The 18,069-nt window shown below is 47.8% G+C and overlaps 1 protein-coding gene across 2 annotated transcripts in view; it reads right to left on the bottom strand.

Moving 5' to 3' along the window:
• WDR62 (WD repeat domain 62) overlaps positions 1-18,069 on the bottom strand; it is a 78,365-nt gene that overhangs the window by 48,585 nt on the left and 11,711 nt on the right. For both annotated transcript variants that reach the window (XM_077286030.1, XM_077286031.1), the window contains exons 3-12: positions 16,829-16,891; positions 5,816-5,873; positions 5,146-5,316; positions 4,603-4,740; positions 4,346-4,528; positions 4,100-4,260; positions 3,493-3,682; positions 3,181-3,315; positions 2,591-2,757; positions 2,416-2,507 (exon numbers count right to left, since the gene is read on the bottom strand). In XM_077286030.1, coding sequence (XP_077142145.1) covers positions 2,416-2,507; positions 2,591-2,757; positions 3,181-3,315; positions 3,493-3,682; positions 4,100-4,260; positions 4,346-4,528; positions 4,603-4,740; positions 5,146-5,316; positions 5,816-5,873; positions 16,829-16,891 — 1,358 coding nt within the window. The remainder of the gene's footprint in view (positions 1-2,415; positions 2,508-2,590; positions 2,758-3,180; positions 3,316-3,492; positions 3,683-4,099; positions 4,261-4,345; positions 4,529-4,602; positions 4,741-5,145; positions 5,317-5,815; positions 5,874-16,828; positions 16,892-18,069) is intronic.

The following is an 18,069-nucleotide window of genomic DNA, read 5'->3' as shown; positions in this document are numbered from 1 at the left end:
GGGGTCCGCTGGGGTGATGTTATGGCAGCTAGATGGTATACCTTCCCACAGGTGAAGTGTATCCCCAGGGCTTCCCAGAAGTGTAGATGGTGGATGGTGTAAGGCGCGGTGAATAACGAGGACACAAGGTTGCAGTCTCTTTACCTTTTACTGAAGGCTTCAGTGTCCACAGTCCAGGGCACCGGATCACAGGGTAGGCAGAGTCCGGCTGGTCTGAAGGCAAATCCAGAGTCTCCTTGTCCAGGTGGAATGCAATAGCCTTCCTATGCGCACAGCAACACAGTAGGTCCTCACTTGCTTAAGCTCTAATGAGATCATCACTGTTACTCTTCTCTCTCTGTTCCCCGTGGTCAGATAGAACAAAACCCGTATGACTGATGGCCTGAGGCTTGTTTATAGGGACCCTAGAGACGCCCCGACCCCCACAAGTTGCCACCGTCTCTTCTTAGTTATTTTAGGTCGGGCAGCCAACTTGGAATTGACTGTCCTGCCAGTCTCTGAAGTAATGGCGTAGAGCACTTTACTCCCTCAGTATCCTGGCTACCGGAACGCGCACCGGAAGGAGGCAGCTCCTCTCGTCTACTATCCTCTCTGGTATCCACTTGTTGCTATGCCTTCGTTTCTCACTCACTAAGGCTACGTTCACATTTGCGTTGTGCGATGTTGCGTCGGAGACGCAACGCACAACGCAAACAAAAACGCAACAAAACGCACGCAAAAACGCTGCGTTTTGCGACGCATGCATCCTTTTTTGCCGAAATTTGTACGCAAAAAAAATGCAACATGCTGCGTTTTCTGCGCCCAACGCTTGCGGCCAAAAAAACGCATGCGTCGCAAAACGCAGCACAACGCATGTCCATGCGCCCCCATGTTAAATATAGGGGTGCATGACGCATGCGGCGACGCAGCGGCGCCCGACGCTGCGTCGCACAACGCTAATGTGAACGTAGCCTAAAACACGCTTCCTTTCAATGTCTCTTTCTTAGGATGCTGCCGCACGTGGGGCAGGCGCAGCTCCGTGTCCCCTCGTCCTCCTCAGACCGAAGTCTGGATCTGCTGGAGATCACTCCAGACGGCTCGGCCTGGAGACCTTTCTCTCTCAGTCTCCAGCCAGGAACCTTCTCTCTCACTTTCCCTCCAACTACCAGTTTTACCTAACTGTGAGGAGTGGCCTAACAGATAGAACCTTTGCTCCCCCTAGTGGACTGGAGTGTGAAGTGTGTGGTGTGTTTGTGATAACTGGACAGCAGATCTCCTTTATTGCCTCCAGACGTAATATCACTCCCCCTGGTGGAGGAATAACATTACTGCAGCAACCAGGACTCTGGGGCGCTGCACTTATTCTTGTACATAGGGGGCAGTATTATAGCAGTTATATTCTTGTACATAGGGAGCAGTATTATAGTAGTTATATTATTGTACATAGGAGCAGTATTATAGTAGTTATATTCTTTTACATAGGAGCAGTATTATAATAGTTATATTCTTGTACATAGGAGCAGTATTATAGTAGTTATATTCTTATACATAGGGGGCAGTATTATAGTAGTTATATTCCTATACATACGGAGCAGTATTATAGTACTTATATTCTTGTACATAGGGAGCAGTATTATAGCAGTTATATTCTTGTACATAGGAGCAGTATTATAGTAGTTATATTCTTGTACATATGGAGCAGTATTATAGTAGCTATTTTCTTGTACATAGGAGCAGTATTATAGTAGTTATATTCTTGTACATAGGGGCAGTATTATAGTAGTTATATTCTTGTACATAGGGAGCAGTATTATAGTAGTTATATTCTTGTACATAGTGGGCAGTATTATAGTAGTTATATTCTTGTACATAGGGAGCAGTATTATAGTAGTTATATTCTTGTACATAGTGGGCAGTATTATAGTAGTTATATTCTTGTACATAGGAGCAGCATTATAGTAGATATATTCTTGTACATAGGGGGCAATATTATAGTAGTTATATTCTTGTACATAGGAGCAGTATTATAGTAGTTATATTCTTGTATATAGGAGCAGTATTATAGTAGTTATATTCTTGTATATAGGAGCAGTATTATAGTAGTTATATTCTTGTACATAGGAGCAGCATTATAGTAGATATATTCTTGTACATAGGGGCAGTATTATAGCAGTTATATTCTTGTACATAGGGAGCAGTATTATAGCAGTTATATTCTTGTACATAGGGGGCAGTATTATAGTAGTTATATTCTTGTATATAGGGGCAGTGTTATAGCAGTTATATTCTTGTATATAGGGCAGTATTATAGTAGTTATATTCTTGTACAAAGGGGGCAGTATTATAGTGGTTATATTCTTGCATTTCTCAAGTTTGAGGCTTCAGAAAACCACCAGCAGCTTATGGATCTGATGAGACAATTATACGGTCACATACCGGTCCAGGGCCTGGAGTATTCGAGGCAGAGAACTTCGCCATCATGTGCTTCAATTGTTATCATCTCCTCGAAGCTTTCTAAATTATAGATTCTACAGAGGAAGAAATGGAAACAACACTTGATGTAAACTCTCCCCATCTTCATCTTTTACTCGATACCACAGTAGAGAATTACCGTATGTTTCCAGTCCGGTCACCAGACGCCAAGTGACGTCCATCATGACGTATTTTCAGGACACGAATTCCGCTTTTTGAGTCTTTGTGCTCAGGTTTCTCAGAGGTGCTGGAGGTGTCCTTCAAGTGTGCCACATTGTCACTGACGTAAATCACTTTATACAAATCCTAAATAAGACAAACAACTAATTAAAAGAAAAAAAAAAAAAACTACTGTAAGAACATTTAATATACAGATACAATGTGGTGAGGAAGTCGCTAGTCCTGATAGTGCTGTGGTATTTAGCTCTAATGCATCAAAATTACCGTAACTACAAGAAGAAACTTTACCAAAAATCTAAGAAAAATGTCCTACCGTTTTGAGTACTCAGCACCCATGCAGATTTGTGTGTTTCCATGATTACAAGCTACACACAAACTTTGCGTAGTTAGATTCTGCAGTGCTGCAATTTATTCATTTGATCAGGTGCAACCGTTCAGACACAGGTGTGTTTAGGGGTCGTAGACATGAAACGGTAGAATATTATGCAGGCGGGGCGGCTTTATTTTGTAGGGAGCCCATCCACAGACGGTACAATGTCAGATACTCACATGGCTGTAGATATTCCTTTTCATCCCCAGCTCGGAGCTTCTCTCCAAGTTCCATAAGCGGATGGTGTTGTCAGAAGAGCAGGTGAAAAACGAGCCCGGGGCAAAACCCGGCTTCAGCCTGTGCTCCGGGTACACCTACACAACAAGGGAGAATAAATACCATAGAATGAGCTGCTGACAATGGAGTCTGGCAGCGGATCGCCCATAGAGAGCACGGCACAGCCGGACGCTCCAGTGTATGGAGAAGCCGGACGGACCTTCTATTGAGAATGGGGCCCCTTACAATTTCATTTAGTCATTGTGTCCGCTCACCTCTATATTCCAGACGTAGGAGCTGTGGTACAGGGCTGAATAGACCTTCCCCACCTTGCAGGTGTTACTGACGTCCCAGACGTAGATGCTGTGGTCATTGTACACGCCGCACAGCCACTGGTTTCCTCGGTCGTACACCAGGGCGGACGTGTCAGGGTGGCCGCCATGGCCTTGTTTCGCAAAGAGCGAGCTTAAAAGAAAGAAGCAAAAATTATATTGAGACCACATGTAAATGTACAAAGTCTAGTGTATGGGGTAGATGGGGGGTGTTGAGGAAATTAGCTGTATTTGAAAAGTTTATTGAAAGAGTCGTCTCTTTCTAATCTCCTCTGTGCCGATTTATGACCACACCAAAGTTCGGCTCAACTTTGGTGCGATTATAAGTCAGCCGAGAGGAGCTCAGAAAGACATAAAAGAGTGACAAATTCTCCATGAGAATGAGCTCACTGATGGTACTCTAGTTAACTCATTCTGTAGCCAGTAAATGTGCAGGACAACAAAAACCTCAGTAAAATCCAACACGGTACAACTGGAAAAAGGATTTGGAGCCAATGCTGTAATGATGGTCTGTGAAGGCGTCCACACCCTTTGTAGCTGCTCAGCGTACCTCGCGTTGAGGCCCAGGGCGACTTCCACACCCAGGTTGTGAGGTCGGGGTAGATCAGTCACATATTGGAGGTTGTGGGCCTTGAACATCCTGATGACTCCTTCCTCGCAGCCACAAAATACGAACTCCTCGGTGACGCACAGGCAGTTGGATGACGACGTCTGGATGTAAAAATGACACCGTGGACGGTGAACCAAAGCAGCCGCCGCAACAAGGGGAACCCGCAGGTATCTGCCACTCTCCCACCTTCAGCTTCAGCCATTTCTCCAGGACTCGCTTCTCGTTGAATTGACACAGGACCCCGGAGTAGGACACGCAGTATGTGCTCCTCGCGTTCTGCCCCTTGCCACACGCTACTCCGCCAAACACATTGTTGTGGAGGTCGCCCAGCAGCCCCGACCGGCCCACCAGAGGAACGGTCCCGTTCACCTGCAGGAATCCAGACGAGGAGGGTTTTACCAAAGCCACTGTACGGAAACCTAAACTTACAAGTGGGTCCGTACCTGGGACTGTCGGGAGCTCTCCAGGTACCAGAACTTCACGTGCCGATGGCCGGCGGTCACAAAGTAGCTGCTGTCTTCGGAGAAGGACACGGTGCTGACCTTACTGGAGACTTTGTTCTTCGCCACTATATTATTATTCTGCGGAGACCAGGGGGGGAAAAGATTTTAGGTGAGAAATAAGACGAAAGGTGATAATTCATAACTGCTCCAATAAACACATGATGGCAGGGGGCATCCGAGACCTAGAAAAGCCGCAAAACCAGTATAATAGTCCGACAGGTTCAGACAAACTGTATGTAAATGTATTTGCAGGAGGAATAACAGAGGAACAGAACAGTTGCAAGGAAAGATGAGTGAGAATTGTGTCCTTCATCGTGACGCAGAATGGAGGAGGAACCCGGGACAATTAACATTTATGGCAGAGTTCCTGGACATGACAGATGGAAAAAGAGCAAAAAAACATAATAAAAACAAAAAGATAAAAAGGAAAAAAGCAAAAAGAAACCCCCAAAACACCCACCAGAAAAAAAAAAAACCCTTTACCTTCCAGTCCCACACATTGACCACCATGTCATGCTGATACCCCACAGAGACGACGTACTTCATGTTGGGAGAGAAGCAAACGCAGGAGATGCCATATTTGTGACCGAGCATCTCGGAGACCTGCACCTTCTCGGCCACATCCCAGACTCGGACTGCCGGTTTGTGACCGCTCTGAAAACAGAAGACAATTAAAGGGATTTTTTTTTGTTTCGGCAAAAACAGAAGAGTACGTGACCGCTGCAGCCAATCAGTGATCTCCCAGGTCATGTCGTCCATGCTGCGATTATTACTGAAGCCAATAGGCAGGGTTCAATTGGAAAGTCATATAGACAAGTAGGACCGAAAGAGACGAGGATGACTCACGCAGTTCAAGTTGGGGGATTTTTTTTTATTATTTAAATAAAATTGTTTTGCGGCCATTTATAAAACTAAATAGTGAATAACCCCCCTTTATAAAAAAATAAATAAATAAATTATCCCCTGAAAAAAGATGCATCAGCCCTCCTCAGATTCGCTGGGATCCCCCCGATCACTAGCAGTCGGGGACGAATCCAAAGGAGAAAGACTGGAAAATGGTCACAGACGCACGAAACGGGACTGTTGTAATGATCGAGGGGATCCCAGGGTTCATACAAGGTGTAGCCCAAGGAAACGGGAAGACTCCACTCACCTCTCCACTGACGATAAGTTTCCCATCGGGGGAGAATGACAGCGCGCTCAGCTGTTTGCTACAGAGGAAGGAATCACATGATTAAAACTGGGACACTATTCATGGCTACAAAAACCCCCCAACAAAATCTGGTAAACAGGCACAGTACTGCTCCTGCTAAAACAGTAGGACCTCAGAGGCGGAGTATAAGACATGGATTTCCATTTATGGTCATCAAGGGGGTGTGGTCACAGGGAAAAAGTGTATGGCAATCATGAACAATAATGCACATCCACTATATGAGCTATTCATGAGACAGAAGAGCACCTTCAGTAACCGGCTAATACTTCTGAGGTGTAAGAAGGAAAAATTTAGGAAATCGTTTGTGCCAACTGCTATGGGGATGTACAACAATAACATTAGGGTTAAATCATAAAGGGGATTGTCTACTTTATTTCTTCTACTTTTCAGTTCACCCGCTGTGTTTGTCCTATTCTAATGTATAATGTCCTTCTGTCAACAAACTGTCATGTCAATTATGTAATTCATTTTATGATTCTTATGATGTAAGTTGTGCTGCTGTGATACCATAATTTCCCACGGGATCAATAAAGTGTATCGTATCGTATTTAAACACACACCCATGAGAATCCTGTGAGAACTCAAATAAAAAGTCAAAGTGTGTCATAACTCAAAATCTGCATGGGAGGATAAAAATCAAAACAAACTGGATATTTAAGGGAGCAAAAATACAATAAAAGCAAAAACTGGACTCTTTTAAACTAAATGTCAGGACCCCTCTAAATGAAGAATTAGGAGATTCTGTATTATCGAATTTTAGTCCTTAAAGTTTTTTTTGCCCACACAAGCAAGATATATGAACGGATCCGTGGCCTCCTGATAAAGTGAAAGAGGGATTTTTCATACTCAACGTAAAATCTCTTTCTTGGAGCCTTCATTGGGGGACACAGGTAACCATGGGTGTATGCTGCTGTCGCTAGGAGGCTGACACTATGCAACAAAGGAAGATAGCTCCTCCTCCGCAGTATACACCCACCGACAGGCACAAAGTACCTCAGTTAGTGTTAGAGCAGTAGGAGAACCAACCAAAAAACTCAACATATGTACCAATACAACAACGAAGGCACAGACCAAATAATGGTACAACATATGTACCCAAATAATGGTAAAAATAGTTAGGGAGGGTGCTGTGTCCCCCAATCAAGGCTCCAAGAAAGATTTTACGGTGAGTACCAAAAATCCCTCTTTAATCGCTTCATTGGGGAACACAGGTAACCATGGGATGTCCCAAAGCAGTCCCTAGGGTGGGAAACAGGAAGATTCAAGGAATAAATGGACTCAGGTCAGCCGATGCAAAACTGCCGCCTGCAGCACCTTGCTTCCCAGGCCTGCATCAGACGAGGCATGTGTATGAACCCCGTAAAAACTAGCAAAGGAGTGCAAAGATGACCAGGTTGCGGCCTTACAATCTGGAAAGCCAAATCCTGGTAAAGAACAGCCCAGGAGGCCCCCACCGCAGAGCGGAGTGAGCCTTCGCTCCCGGAAGAGCCTTCACCTCCAGAAGAGGCTGTTTGTCCTGAACACGGAATGCCTCCACGGCAACAGTGAACTTAGAAGCTAGGAGCCCATTAAGAAAACCCTCAGATGACGAACAGGGCATCAGATTGACGAAAGGGAGCAGTCCTTGAAAGGTAGACTTGGATAGCTGTGACGGGATCCAGCTTGTAGAGGGACTACTCCAGGAGATGGACCGGAGAGACACAGAAGGAAGGGCAAGGTCTTCATTAATGAGCAATGACAAGACCACCTTGGGTAGAAAGGAAGGAACAGGCCTGAGAACTACCTTGTCCTGATATAGAATCAGGAGCGGGGAACGGCAGGACAGTGCCGCTAACTGAGAAACTCTCCTGATGGACGTAATTTATCTAAGGCTACGTTCACATTTGCGTTGTTGGGCGCAGCGTAGTCGACGCATACCGACGCATGCGTCATGCGCCCCTATCTTTAACATTGGGGGGGGCGCATGGACATGCGTCGGTATGCGTTTTCTAGCGTTTTACGACGCATGCGTCATATTGACGCACAAGACAGGGCGCAGGGGACGCTACATGTTGCAGTTTTCCTGCGTCCTAATTTTTTTAAAAAAACGCATGCGTCGCACTTGCGTCGTAAATGCGCCAAAAAAAAACCATTAGTGTCTATTGAAAACGCATAGGGTGCAAGTGCCTGCGTCGTCCTGCGTTGTTCGGCGCATGCGTCTTTTGAAAAAAAAAACTGAAGCGTCAATTTTTGTAACGTTGGACGCATGCGTCACAAAACACTGCGTTGTGCATGTGTTTTGCGTTGTGCATGCGTTTTCGACGCTGCGCCCAACAACGCAAATGTGAACGTAGCCTAAGACAACAACTGTCCAAGACAGGAGAAAAAACGTCATGTCTTGAATGGAAGACGATAAGGAGGTACCAGGTGGGCGACTCCTTGAAGAAAGGTCCTTTACCTGGGAACGAGAAGCCAGACTTCGTTGGAAAAGAATTGACAGAAACGATAGAGCCAAGTCAAGACCCGCTTGTAGAAAACCAAGAATGGAAGGAAGAGAAAAAAAGAACATAGGGACCAAACCCTTGTCCACACTCCACCGGGGGGGGGGGGGGGGGGGGGGGGAGAGAGGGAAGAGAGGGAAGAGAGGGAAGAGAGGGAAGAGAGGGAAGAGAGGGAAGAGAGGGAAGAGAGGGAAGAGAGGGAAGAGGGGGGGAAGAGGGGGGAAGAGGGGGGAAGAGGGGGGAAGAGGGGGGAAGAGGGGGGAAGAGGGGGGAAGAGGGGGAATCTGGACAGCCTGGAAGCTTCCAAGGGGCGTCCATGAACATGTTTACCGGGCCCTTCTTGGCCAGTCCTGAGCTATCAGGATTATAGGGATTCCTTCTTCCTTTATCCTTTTCACGACACTCAGACTAGGGGAGAGACGGAAAAAGATAAGGCAGTTGGAATTGTGACCATGATAATACTAGAGCATCTCAATAGCTGGCTAGCGGATCCCGGAACCAAGGAATCTTGTGGTTTATCCGAGACGCCATGAGGACGGCGTCCCAGGAGCCCCATTTCTCTGGATTAAGACGACGGGGCTGAGCAATCACCCGCCCGAAGCGAGACCTTGATGGCTCAGAAAATTGGCTGCCCGACTTTCTACCCGCGGAATGTGCACGGCTGACATGGCGGAAATTGAACGTTCTGCCCATTGCAGAATCCTTGTTACCGCTAGCATAACTGGTTTATGTAAGCCTCAGCCGTGGAGTTGTCCGACTGTATGCAGACCGGCTGGCTTGGAAAGAGAGAATGCCAGTGGCGACGAGCAAAGAAAAAATTTGCCCTGATCTCCAGGAGATTGACGGGGAAAGAGGCCTTTTAGGCATTCCAGTGGCCCTGCGCTGTGTGACAAAGAAAAAAGCGGTTCCCCAAATGAAAAAAACTGGCGTAGGTGGTGAAGAACTGCCACCAGAGAGGAAGGAAGGACTTCCTTCATAGGACTGATGCCAACAGTGTCACCAAGTGAGGGACTGCCTCACCCTGAGAGGTAGAAGCACGGAATCATCCAGGAAGATGACCAGCTGAAGAGGATGGGCATGGGACTGGGCAAAAGAAACAGCTTCCATGGCGACAATCTCTTTCCCCTAGAACTCTCATGCAGGACCGTATGAAGAGAGTAGAGTACGGATCCCCAGGAAGAGGGAAGAAAAACCTCTCCTTTGGAAAGAAAACACAGGCTTGGGTCGTGTCGAACCTTATACCTAGAAACACCAGCTGCTGAGCAAAGGTGAGGGAGAACTTCTCTCTGTTATAATCTAGCAGAGATGGACCAGAGTATCCAGAGTAAACTGAAGACTCTGGTTGCAGTCTTGGCGGGATGGCTCCTTGATAGAAGATCGTCCAAGTAGGGAAATATGAAAAAAAACCCTGGGGAGAAGGATGTCCATGAACGCTGCCATGACGTGACTAGTCTGGGAGCAGAGGCCAGGTCGAAAGGAAGGGCCGTGAACTGATAAAGACCCTCCTGGATCGCACACCATAGGAACTTCTGATGCTGAACACAAACAGGAATGTGAAGAATTCTCCCGAGTCCATGGAAGTGATAACCGAATGTAGGGACTCGGTCCTGAAGAGAACCGAAAGCGACAGGTAAACCGCTCGAGGTCCAAAAAGAGGGATTTTTGGTACTCACCGTAAAATCTCTTTCTTGGAGCCTTCATTGGGGGACACAGATAACCGTGGGTGTATGCTGCTGCTGCTGCTGCTAGGAGGCTGACACTATGCAAAAAAGGAAAAGAACAATAGCCCCTCCCCGGCAGTATACACCCACCGACAGGCACTGAGCACCTCAGTTGGTGAAAAAAGCAGTAGGAGAAACAACCATAACTGAGAACACATGAGTACCAACTCAATCAGGAGTTGTAGGCCCAAACACGGTACCAAGAACAAATAACCAGGGGGGGTGCTGTGTCCCCCAATGAAGGCTCCAAGAAAGATTTTACGGTGAGTACCAAAAATCTTTCTTTATCGCTTCATTGGGGGACACAACCGTAGGACGTCCAAAAGCAGTCCCAGAAAAGGGTGGGTAGAAAGGAAGCGAGAAAAGGGCTCAGGTCGGCCGGTGTGCGACAACCGCCTGCAGTACCTTTCTACCAAAACCTGCATCTGACGAGGTCTGGGTATGAACCCTGTAGAACCTCGTGAACGTATGTAAAGACGACCAGGTGGCAGCCTTGCAAACCTGCAAAGCGGAGGCCTGGTGACAAACAGCCCAGGAAGCACCGACGGCTCTGGTGGAGTGGGCCCGTACCCCAGGAGGGGGCTGCGTCTCTCGAGCACGGTAGGATTCCGTTATAGCAGAACGAATCCAATGAGAAATAGTGGATTTGGATGCTTGAAGGCCTTTCCGGCGACCCTCGGCAATGACACACAGTCGGATTTGCGAAAATGGGCAGTTCTAGAAAGATAGATCCGAATGGCTCTGACAACGTCAAGCTTGTGAAGAGACTTCTCCAAGGGGTGAACAGGAGAAGGGCAAAAAGAAGGAAGAAGGATATCCTCATTGATGTGGAAAGTGGAAACCACCTTGGGAAGAAATTCGGGGACAGGTCTTAGAACGACCTTGTCCTGATGAAGAATCAGGAAGGGGAAGAAGCAGGATAATGCTGCCAACTAGGAAACTCTTCTAATTGAAGTGATGGCAATGAGGAAGGCCACCTTCCAGGAAAGAAAGGAAAAAGACGTCCTGAAGCGGTTCAAAAGGAACGGTCTGAAGGGCACCGAGAACTAAATTGAGGTTCCAGCGGAGGACGAAAAGGAGGAGCAAGATGAGCAACTCCTTGCAGAAAAGTCTTCACTTGAGACGGAAGCCAAGTCCCTTTGGAAAAGAATGGACAAGGCAGGAAAATTGACCCTTTAGGGTACTGAGGGACAAACCTGAGTCGAGACCCGACTGCAGGAAGCCCAGAAGGGAAACAGTCATCGGAAAGACGTCGTGTGTCTCGCACCACCGGAAGAAAGCCTTCCAGTACCTGTGGTAAATGCGAGAAGAAGCTGGCTTCCTGGCTCTGATCATGGTCTGTATGACCTGATGAGAAAAACCAGACTCCCTCAGAACCGCAGCCTCAACAGCCATGCCGTTAAATGCAGGGACTGAGAACTCTGGTGGAAGAGTGGGCCCTGTGCGGTCTGGGAGTCTCCAAGGGGTATCCGCGAGCATGTTGACCAGCTCCGCGTACCAGGGGCGCCTTGGCCAGTCTGGAGCTATGAGTATGATATAGAAAATGTTCAGCACAGCCTAAAAGAGGAGGTGCATAGATATAGGTTCCCAAACCTTAATACGTGGAATAGTTACAACTATAGTTACTAGTTGCACACTCCAATGTGATGAAAAAAGGAGGCAGCCAAAACGTATTTGCCCGCGTGGCCAATCTGGTTGCCAAATCAGCCAGTTCCTGTGGGGAAGCTGAAGCCAAAATGCCTCGTCGAAGATTCTTGGCCCAGGCGGAAATGGCCTTTGCCACCCAGGTGGAGGCGGAACTGGGGCAGAGGGAAGCTCCTGATGCCTCGAGAGCTGATTTGGCTAGAGTCTCAATCTGTCTGTCCGTAGCGTCTTTAAGCGACGCACCGTGAGGTAAGGACGAGACTGTCTTGGATGAAAGACGGGAAACCGGCGTGTCCACCTTTGGAGATTCTGCCCATTTGGCAAGAAGGTCCGCACTAAACGGGTATAATACGTCCAGGTGTTTTCTACCTGGGAAGCGCTTCTCAGGATGTTCCCAGTGCTTAGACAAGGTAGACTCAAATTCCTCGTGATTGGGAAAGGAGCGAAAAGGACGCTTGACCCGTTTGAAGGAGACAGAAGGATCCTGTGAGCAGATTTTTTGTTTGGTATATTAAAGCCATTTCTCCTGGATGAGTCCTGTTTAAGCTTAAGAGTTTAGGAGATAGCCAAGATGAGACTATCCACAATAGCCTGTATGCCAGACGTCTGGTCTGAGTCAGAGTCAGACCCAGACTGGGAATCTATGTCCGACCCAAGGTCCTCCTCCGAAGAGGGGAATTGGGAAGAGGTGAGCAGCTTGGGAACTGCTGAGGGACCAGGAGAGCTGGAAGAGGAGCCAGACAGGGACCTCTTTCTAGAATGGCTGGCGCGTTCTTCTGAGGGTCGATAACAGGTGCATGCGACTCGCCATGAGAGACAGTCGGAGCACTGGTGGCTGTAGCTAGATGCGGAAGTCGTTCAAGCGCCTGGACCAGAGATTGGGATACTTTAGTCAAGTCAGAGACTGACTGAGTCATAGCAACTGCCCACTCTGGGGGAGGGGGAGTGCACTCATCCAGAGATTCGGAAGCTTCCTGCGGAGCAGACATGGTAGGCGGACTGCAGGATTGACAAAAGGGTGACGACTGACCTGCTGACCACTTTTTCTTGCAGCGTGAGCAAGCGTAATGAATGATGGTGGGTTTGGAAACAGAAGCCCCAATAGAGTTGGACATATGTAGGCTGTGAGCTTATAGTAAGAAAAAAAAAAAAAAGGGTTGGAAAGCTCTGCCTGTGTAAGTCTAAACTACTGCAGCGCTGCCTCCGGAGTATGATATACTGCAGGGGAGGGTTGCTAGGGTACGGATGAAAGCCCCCCGAGTGGAGTAGTGTCCGGATAGGAAGGAGAATCCAAGATGGAGGAGGAATAGAGGCCTTGTGGGGAAGAGGGGAGTGGTTAAGCGCACAGCAAATGACCGAGAAGAGAGAAACCCCTGATAGGTCCAGCTGGCAGAAGGGGGCGTGCGAGCTCTATTAAAATATCGCTGGGCGCCAAGAAAGCACGGGCGATTAGGAGGCGCGGCCGACTGGCCCGAACGGAGGGAAAGTGAAAGTAAAAAAGGGGAGCCGCAGCGCTGAATGGACAACGCATGGAATAGACGGCAGGGCAGCGCTGACAGGTCCAGGGGAGGGAAGGGAGCCAGCGTGTAATACAAACAACAAGCCCCTTCCCCCCCGATATATCTTCATTACCTTGATCTTCAGCGCTGTATGAGGGTCGTCTAGGGGCCCAAGGGAAGGCAGGGACGCTGGAGAGAAGAACCCTCTTCCAGGAGACGGCATCGACCCCCTCAGGGAAGAAGGGGGGGGGGTCACCGCTGGTGACTACCGTCTCCCTCTCAGCCCAGGGGTGAGGAGGAAATTCGGCAAGGATCAGCCACCAAACTCACCCTGAGGCACCAATGAAGGCACAGGGGAGAAATGTCCTGCCATGCCAGCAGGCCTGAGCGTTGCGATGTGGGTGACACCACACTGCTCGCTCAGCCGCTAATAATGGGAAGGCAGAGTGAATTAACACCCTGATTCCCTAGAAGTTGAATCTGAAAAACAAAATAAATAGTAAAACACAACAAACCTGCAAAAGCAAAAAATGATTAGCTGCGGATCTGGGAGATCCAGGTCCGCCTCCTACAGACACTAAGCACAAACTGAGATGCTCAGTGCCTGTGTATACTGCCAGGGAGGGGCTATGGTTCTTTTCCTTTTTTGCATAGTGTCAGCCTCCTAGCAGCAGCATACACCCACGGTTATCTGTGTCCCCCAATGAAGCGATAAAGAAAAGGAGGGAGAGGTCCGTCTTCCTTTGTGACGAAAAGAATAGAGTAGAACCCAAAAAAAACGTACGTTTCAGGGGACAGGTACGATCACTCCTGCACCTGCCTGAAGAACTCCTGGGGCCTACGACGTATGACTTGGCGGGCGAAACGGAAGGAAACTTCTTCCTGGGGAAGAAGAAAAGTCGGTTTTGCAGCCGGAAGTCGCTATCTCTCGAGAGTGAAACAACCTTTTCCTATTAAAAGGACATTTAGACTTGGACCGGGAAAGAAGGGTGCTTTTCCCGCAGTTGGCATCCGAAATTATTTGATCCAGCTTGGATCCAAAAGGTCTAGAGCCTTGGAGTGTAGAGCAGCAATGTTGCTGGTAGCTGTGGCGGAACAGCCAGCCGCATCAAAAGGGAGAGGTGACGAGATATTTGCCGGCATTGGCAATCTGATATGTCAGATCTGGCATCCCATCTGGAGAAGCTGCCACTAAAATACCCAGAGTAATCATTCTTGCCCCAGCAGACATGGATTTTGACACCCAAATGTAGGCAAATATGGGACAGAGAGGCGCCAACTGCTTCAAAGGCTGACTTAGCAAAAGGATTCAGTCTATCTGTAGAATCCTTAAGCGATGCACTGATCGGTAGAGCCAAGGCTGTCGTGGAAGACAGGCGAGAAGCTAGCGGATCCACATTAGGGATTCTGCCCTTTTATCAAGCAGCTGGGCTAAAGGAAGGAGTAGAGGTTGTAGCCTCTTCCTACCTGGGAATCGCTTTTTAGGGTGTTCCCAGTGTTTAGAAATAATCATGACAACTTCCCTGAGATTAGGGAAAACTCCGGGAAGGACATTTTACCCCTTAGAAAGCAACGGAGTGCTCCTGAGCAGGTGCCTCGTCGAATTTTGGAAATTTGCCAAGATGAGGCTATTGAGCATATCTTGCATCTTTCAGGTCTGGTCCGTATCAGACTCAGAATCCATATTCGACCCCAAAAACCGCGTCCGAGGAGGGGGCATGGGATGAGGAATGCATCCAGGAGAAAGAAGAGGAACCCGCAGCTTCCTTTGTACCCGATTTGTCCCTGTGAAGGTTGCGGTCAGGTGCGTGCGAATCACCGTGAGAGGTGTTCGGAGCACTAGTGGCAGAAAACAAAACGTGGAGGTCGCTCCAGAACCTGGACCAGGGACTGCGGGACTTTAGTCAGATCTGAGACCGACTGTGATATGGCAACAGCCCACTCCGGAGGGAGGGAAGTGCTCTCATCCCGGGCATTATAGGGTTTCTCTGAATGCCACTTTTCTTTTACAGATGGCACAGGCGTCACGGATTATAGGGACAGGAATGGGCCTCCCTGAGATTGGGCATAAGTGATAGACTAGGGCTACAGCTGGGGAGATGTAAACCCTTGTGAAGAGAGAAATTAACCAGTCTGGGCTGGTCCTCCCTGATAACAAAGATGGCGCTGTCACTGCTCAGGCTGCAGTGTCCCCCAGATCCAGTGCAGGTTAGTGATGGACGCCTGTTGTGCACGTTAGACAATATTGACTGCACGATTCTTCATACGCTTTCGAATCTTCACACACTTTGAAGGCACAGATACACTAATTCCCCCCTGCGGGGGGCTTCTCGGGAGAGAGAACACACACTCTCTTATTTGGCCAGGAGACGGAGCCTCAGCATACGATGGGCCCTAATAAGCCGAGAGTCCAGCAAGGGGGCATGGCTAAGCGGATGGCGATCACTTATTGGCCGGGGCCCGGTAAGCGGGCCCAAAGCCAGGGGCTAAATTAATAGAGGACATGCAATTATGAGATGCCTCGGCACCTGCAAGGACAGGACCGGAAAATGGCATTAAGGTCCTAGTCCGGTATGGACACGTCTGACGGTATAAGGGGGTAGGGGCCCTCCTATTGGCTGTGCCGCCGTAAGACTGCACCGGGCAGTGAGAGGAGGCCCCTTGATAGGGAAAAAAAAAAAAAAGAGAGCGATAATTACGCGCGCTTAATGCGGGGGAAAGAGAAAAAGTACATGCACATAAATGTAGGATCACCACACAACTGGGCACAATTACAAAAAGTTAATGCGGGGGGTGTTAACGAAGCACTAGCATGAAGAAAAAGATGGCCGCTGTCGTTCAGAGACACCATGCTCTGTGCGCAGTTCTGTCACGGGTAAACAGTAAGGCAGGCTGGTAGCTGCCGGGGTCAGAGTGGCGGACATACCTATAAAAGGAAAGTCCGGAATCCCTCTTCACTGACGAGGATCACATCAGGAGCCCTCAGGGTGGGTGAGGGTCGCTGAAAACCGGGATCCTCCTTCCCGCACCATCTCCGGACGGTGCAGAAGACGGCATCAACCCCTTACAAGAAGGGGGGAGGTCACCGCTGGTGACCACCGTCTTCCTCTCAGAGGGGTGAGGAGGGGAAAAGGCAAGGACTGGCCACCAGTAATCACCCTGAAACACCAGTAAAGGTGACAGGGGATAAAGTCCTGCCTGCGGGTCCGAGAGTGGGCGATGTGGGTGACACCACACTGCTCTCTCGGTCGCATAAGTGTGGGAAAACAGGGTGAGACATTACACCCCATTACCCTGAAGCTGAAGAACCTGAAAGACAAAGGAAAAAGATTAATCGAACACAACAGGTGACCTGAAAAGGAAAAGACGGATCTGGGATCAGATCCAGGTCTGCCTCCTACAGACACCAAGCTTAAACTGAGGTACTTTGTGCCTGTCGGAGGGTGTACACTGCAGAGGCGCTATCTTCCTCCTTTGCCTAGTGTCAGCCTCCTAGCGAAAGCAGCATACATCCATGGTTACCTGTGTCTCCCAATGAAGCCATAAAGAAATATCTATTATTCCACCAGAAATATTAATGTATGACCGATAGATATTCCCAAAACTCACCTGGACGTATTAAAAATGTGAAATTGTTTGTTTTTCTTGGGACATAAGAGAACAATGACGCATCTGGGAAAGAAGAGGAGAAAATCCATGAACGGCGGATAAAATATGAGACTCGTTAACACTAGTGATGAGCGAATATACTCGTTACTCGAGATTTCCTGAGCACGCTCGGGGGCCCTCCGAGTATTTGTTAGTGCTCGGAGATTTAGTTTTCATCTCCTCAGCTGAATGATTTACATCTGTTAGCCAGCATAAGTACATGTGGGGGTTGCCTGGTTGCTAGGAAATCTCCACATGTAATCAAGCTGGCGAAGAGATGTAAATCATTCCACTGCGGTGAGGAAAACTGAATCTCCAAGCACTAATAAATACTCGGAGGTCACCTGAGCGTGCTAGACAAATCTCGAGTAATGAGTATAATCGCTCATCACTAGTTAACACCTGAATAAACATGAATACCTAAAAACAGGCACCACTCATTTATGATATAAAAAACTCTTTATTCAACATGAGAAAACACCAAACATGGTGAAAATAGCCCACAGTGGGCAGCAGATGAGAAACAACAGATACAGAACAAAAAAAGGGTAGACACCTGGCGACAAAAATCATAAGAGGATAACCTATGAATTACTGATGTACAATGCTCACTTAAAGTGTTTTTATATGTAAACAGAGGTAGTACATAGTAGCGTATATTGTTATGTATATTATTATCTCTGCAGAGTTAGTCACAATGCAACGTTGCATACCAAAACCACATATGCTCCCAATATGAGGACAGACTAATGCACCTTATGTGCTATATAATGAAAAAGTATACAGAGACTAATACTGACCCTACATAAACAGTACAACATCAGTTCATATTTACCAGATAAAGTGAATAGCCAGGCGTCCACCACACCCGACGCGCGTTTCGCACAAGTTGCTTCGTCCAGGGCATATGTGGTTTTGGTATGCAACGTTGCATTGTGACTAACTCTGCAGAGATAATAATATACATAACAATATACGCTACTATGTACTACCTCTGTTTACATATAAAAACACTTTAAGTGAGCATTGTACATCAGTAATTCATAGGTTATCCTCTTATGATTTTTGTCGCCGGGTGTCTACCCTTTTTTTGTTCTGTATCTGTTGTTTCTCATCTGCTGCCCACTGTGGGCTATTTTCACCATGTTTGGTGTTTTCTCATGTTGAATAAAGAGTTTTTTATATCATAAATGAGTGGTGCC

The sequence above is a fragment of the Ranitomeya variabilis genome, chromosome 2, assembly GCF_051348905.1.
Source record: "Ranitomeya variabilis isolate aRanVar5 chromosome 2, aRanVar5.hap1, whole genome shotgun sequence".
NCBI lineage: Eukaryota > Metazoa > Chordata > Amphibia > Anura > Dendrobatidae > Ranitomeya > Ranitomeya variabilis.
The sequence above is the reverse complement of the archived record's forward strand: the minus strand, read 5'-3'. Positions and strand labels throughout refer to the sequence as shown.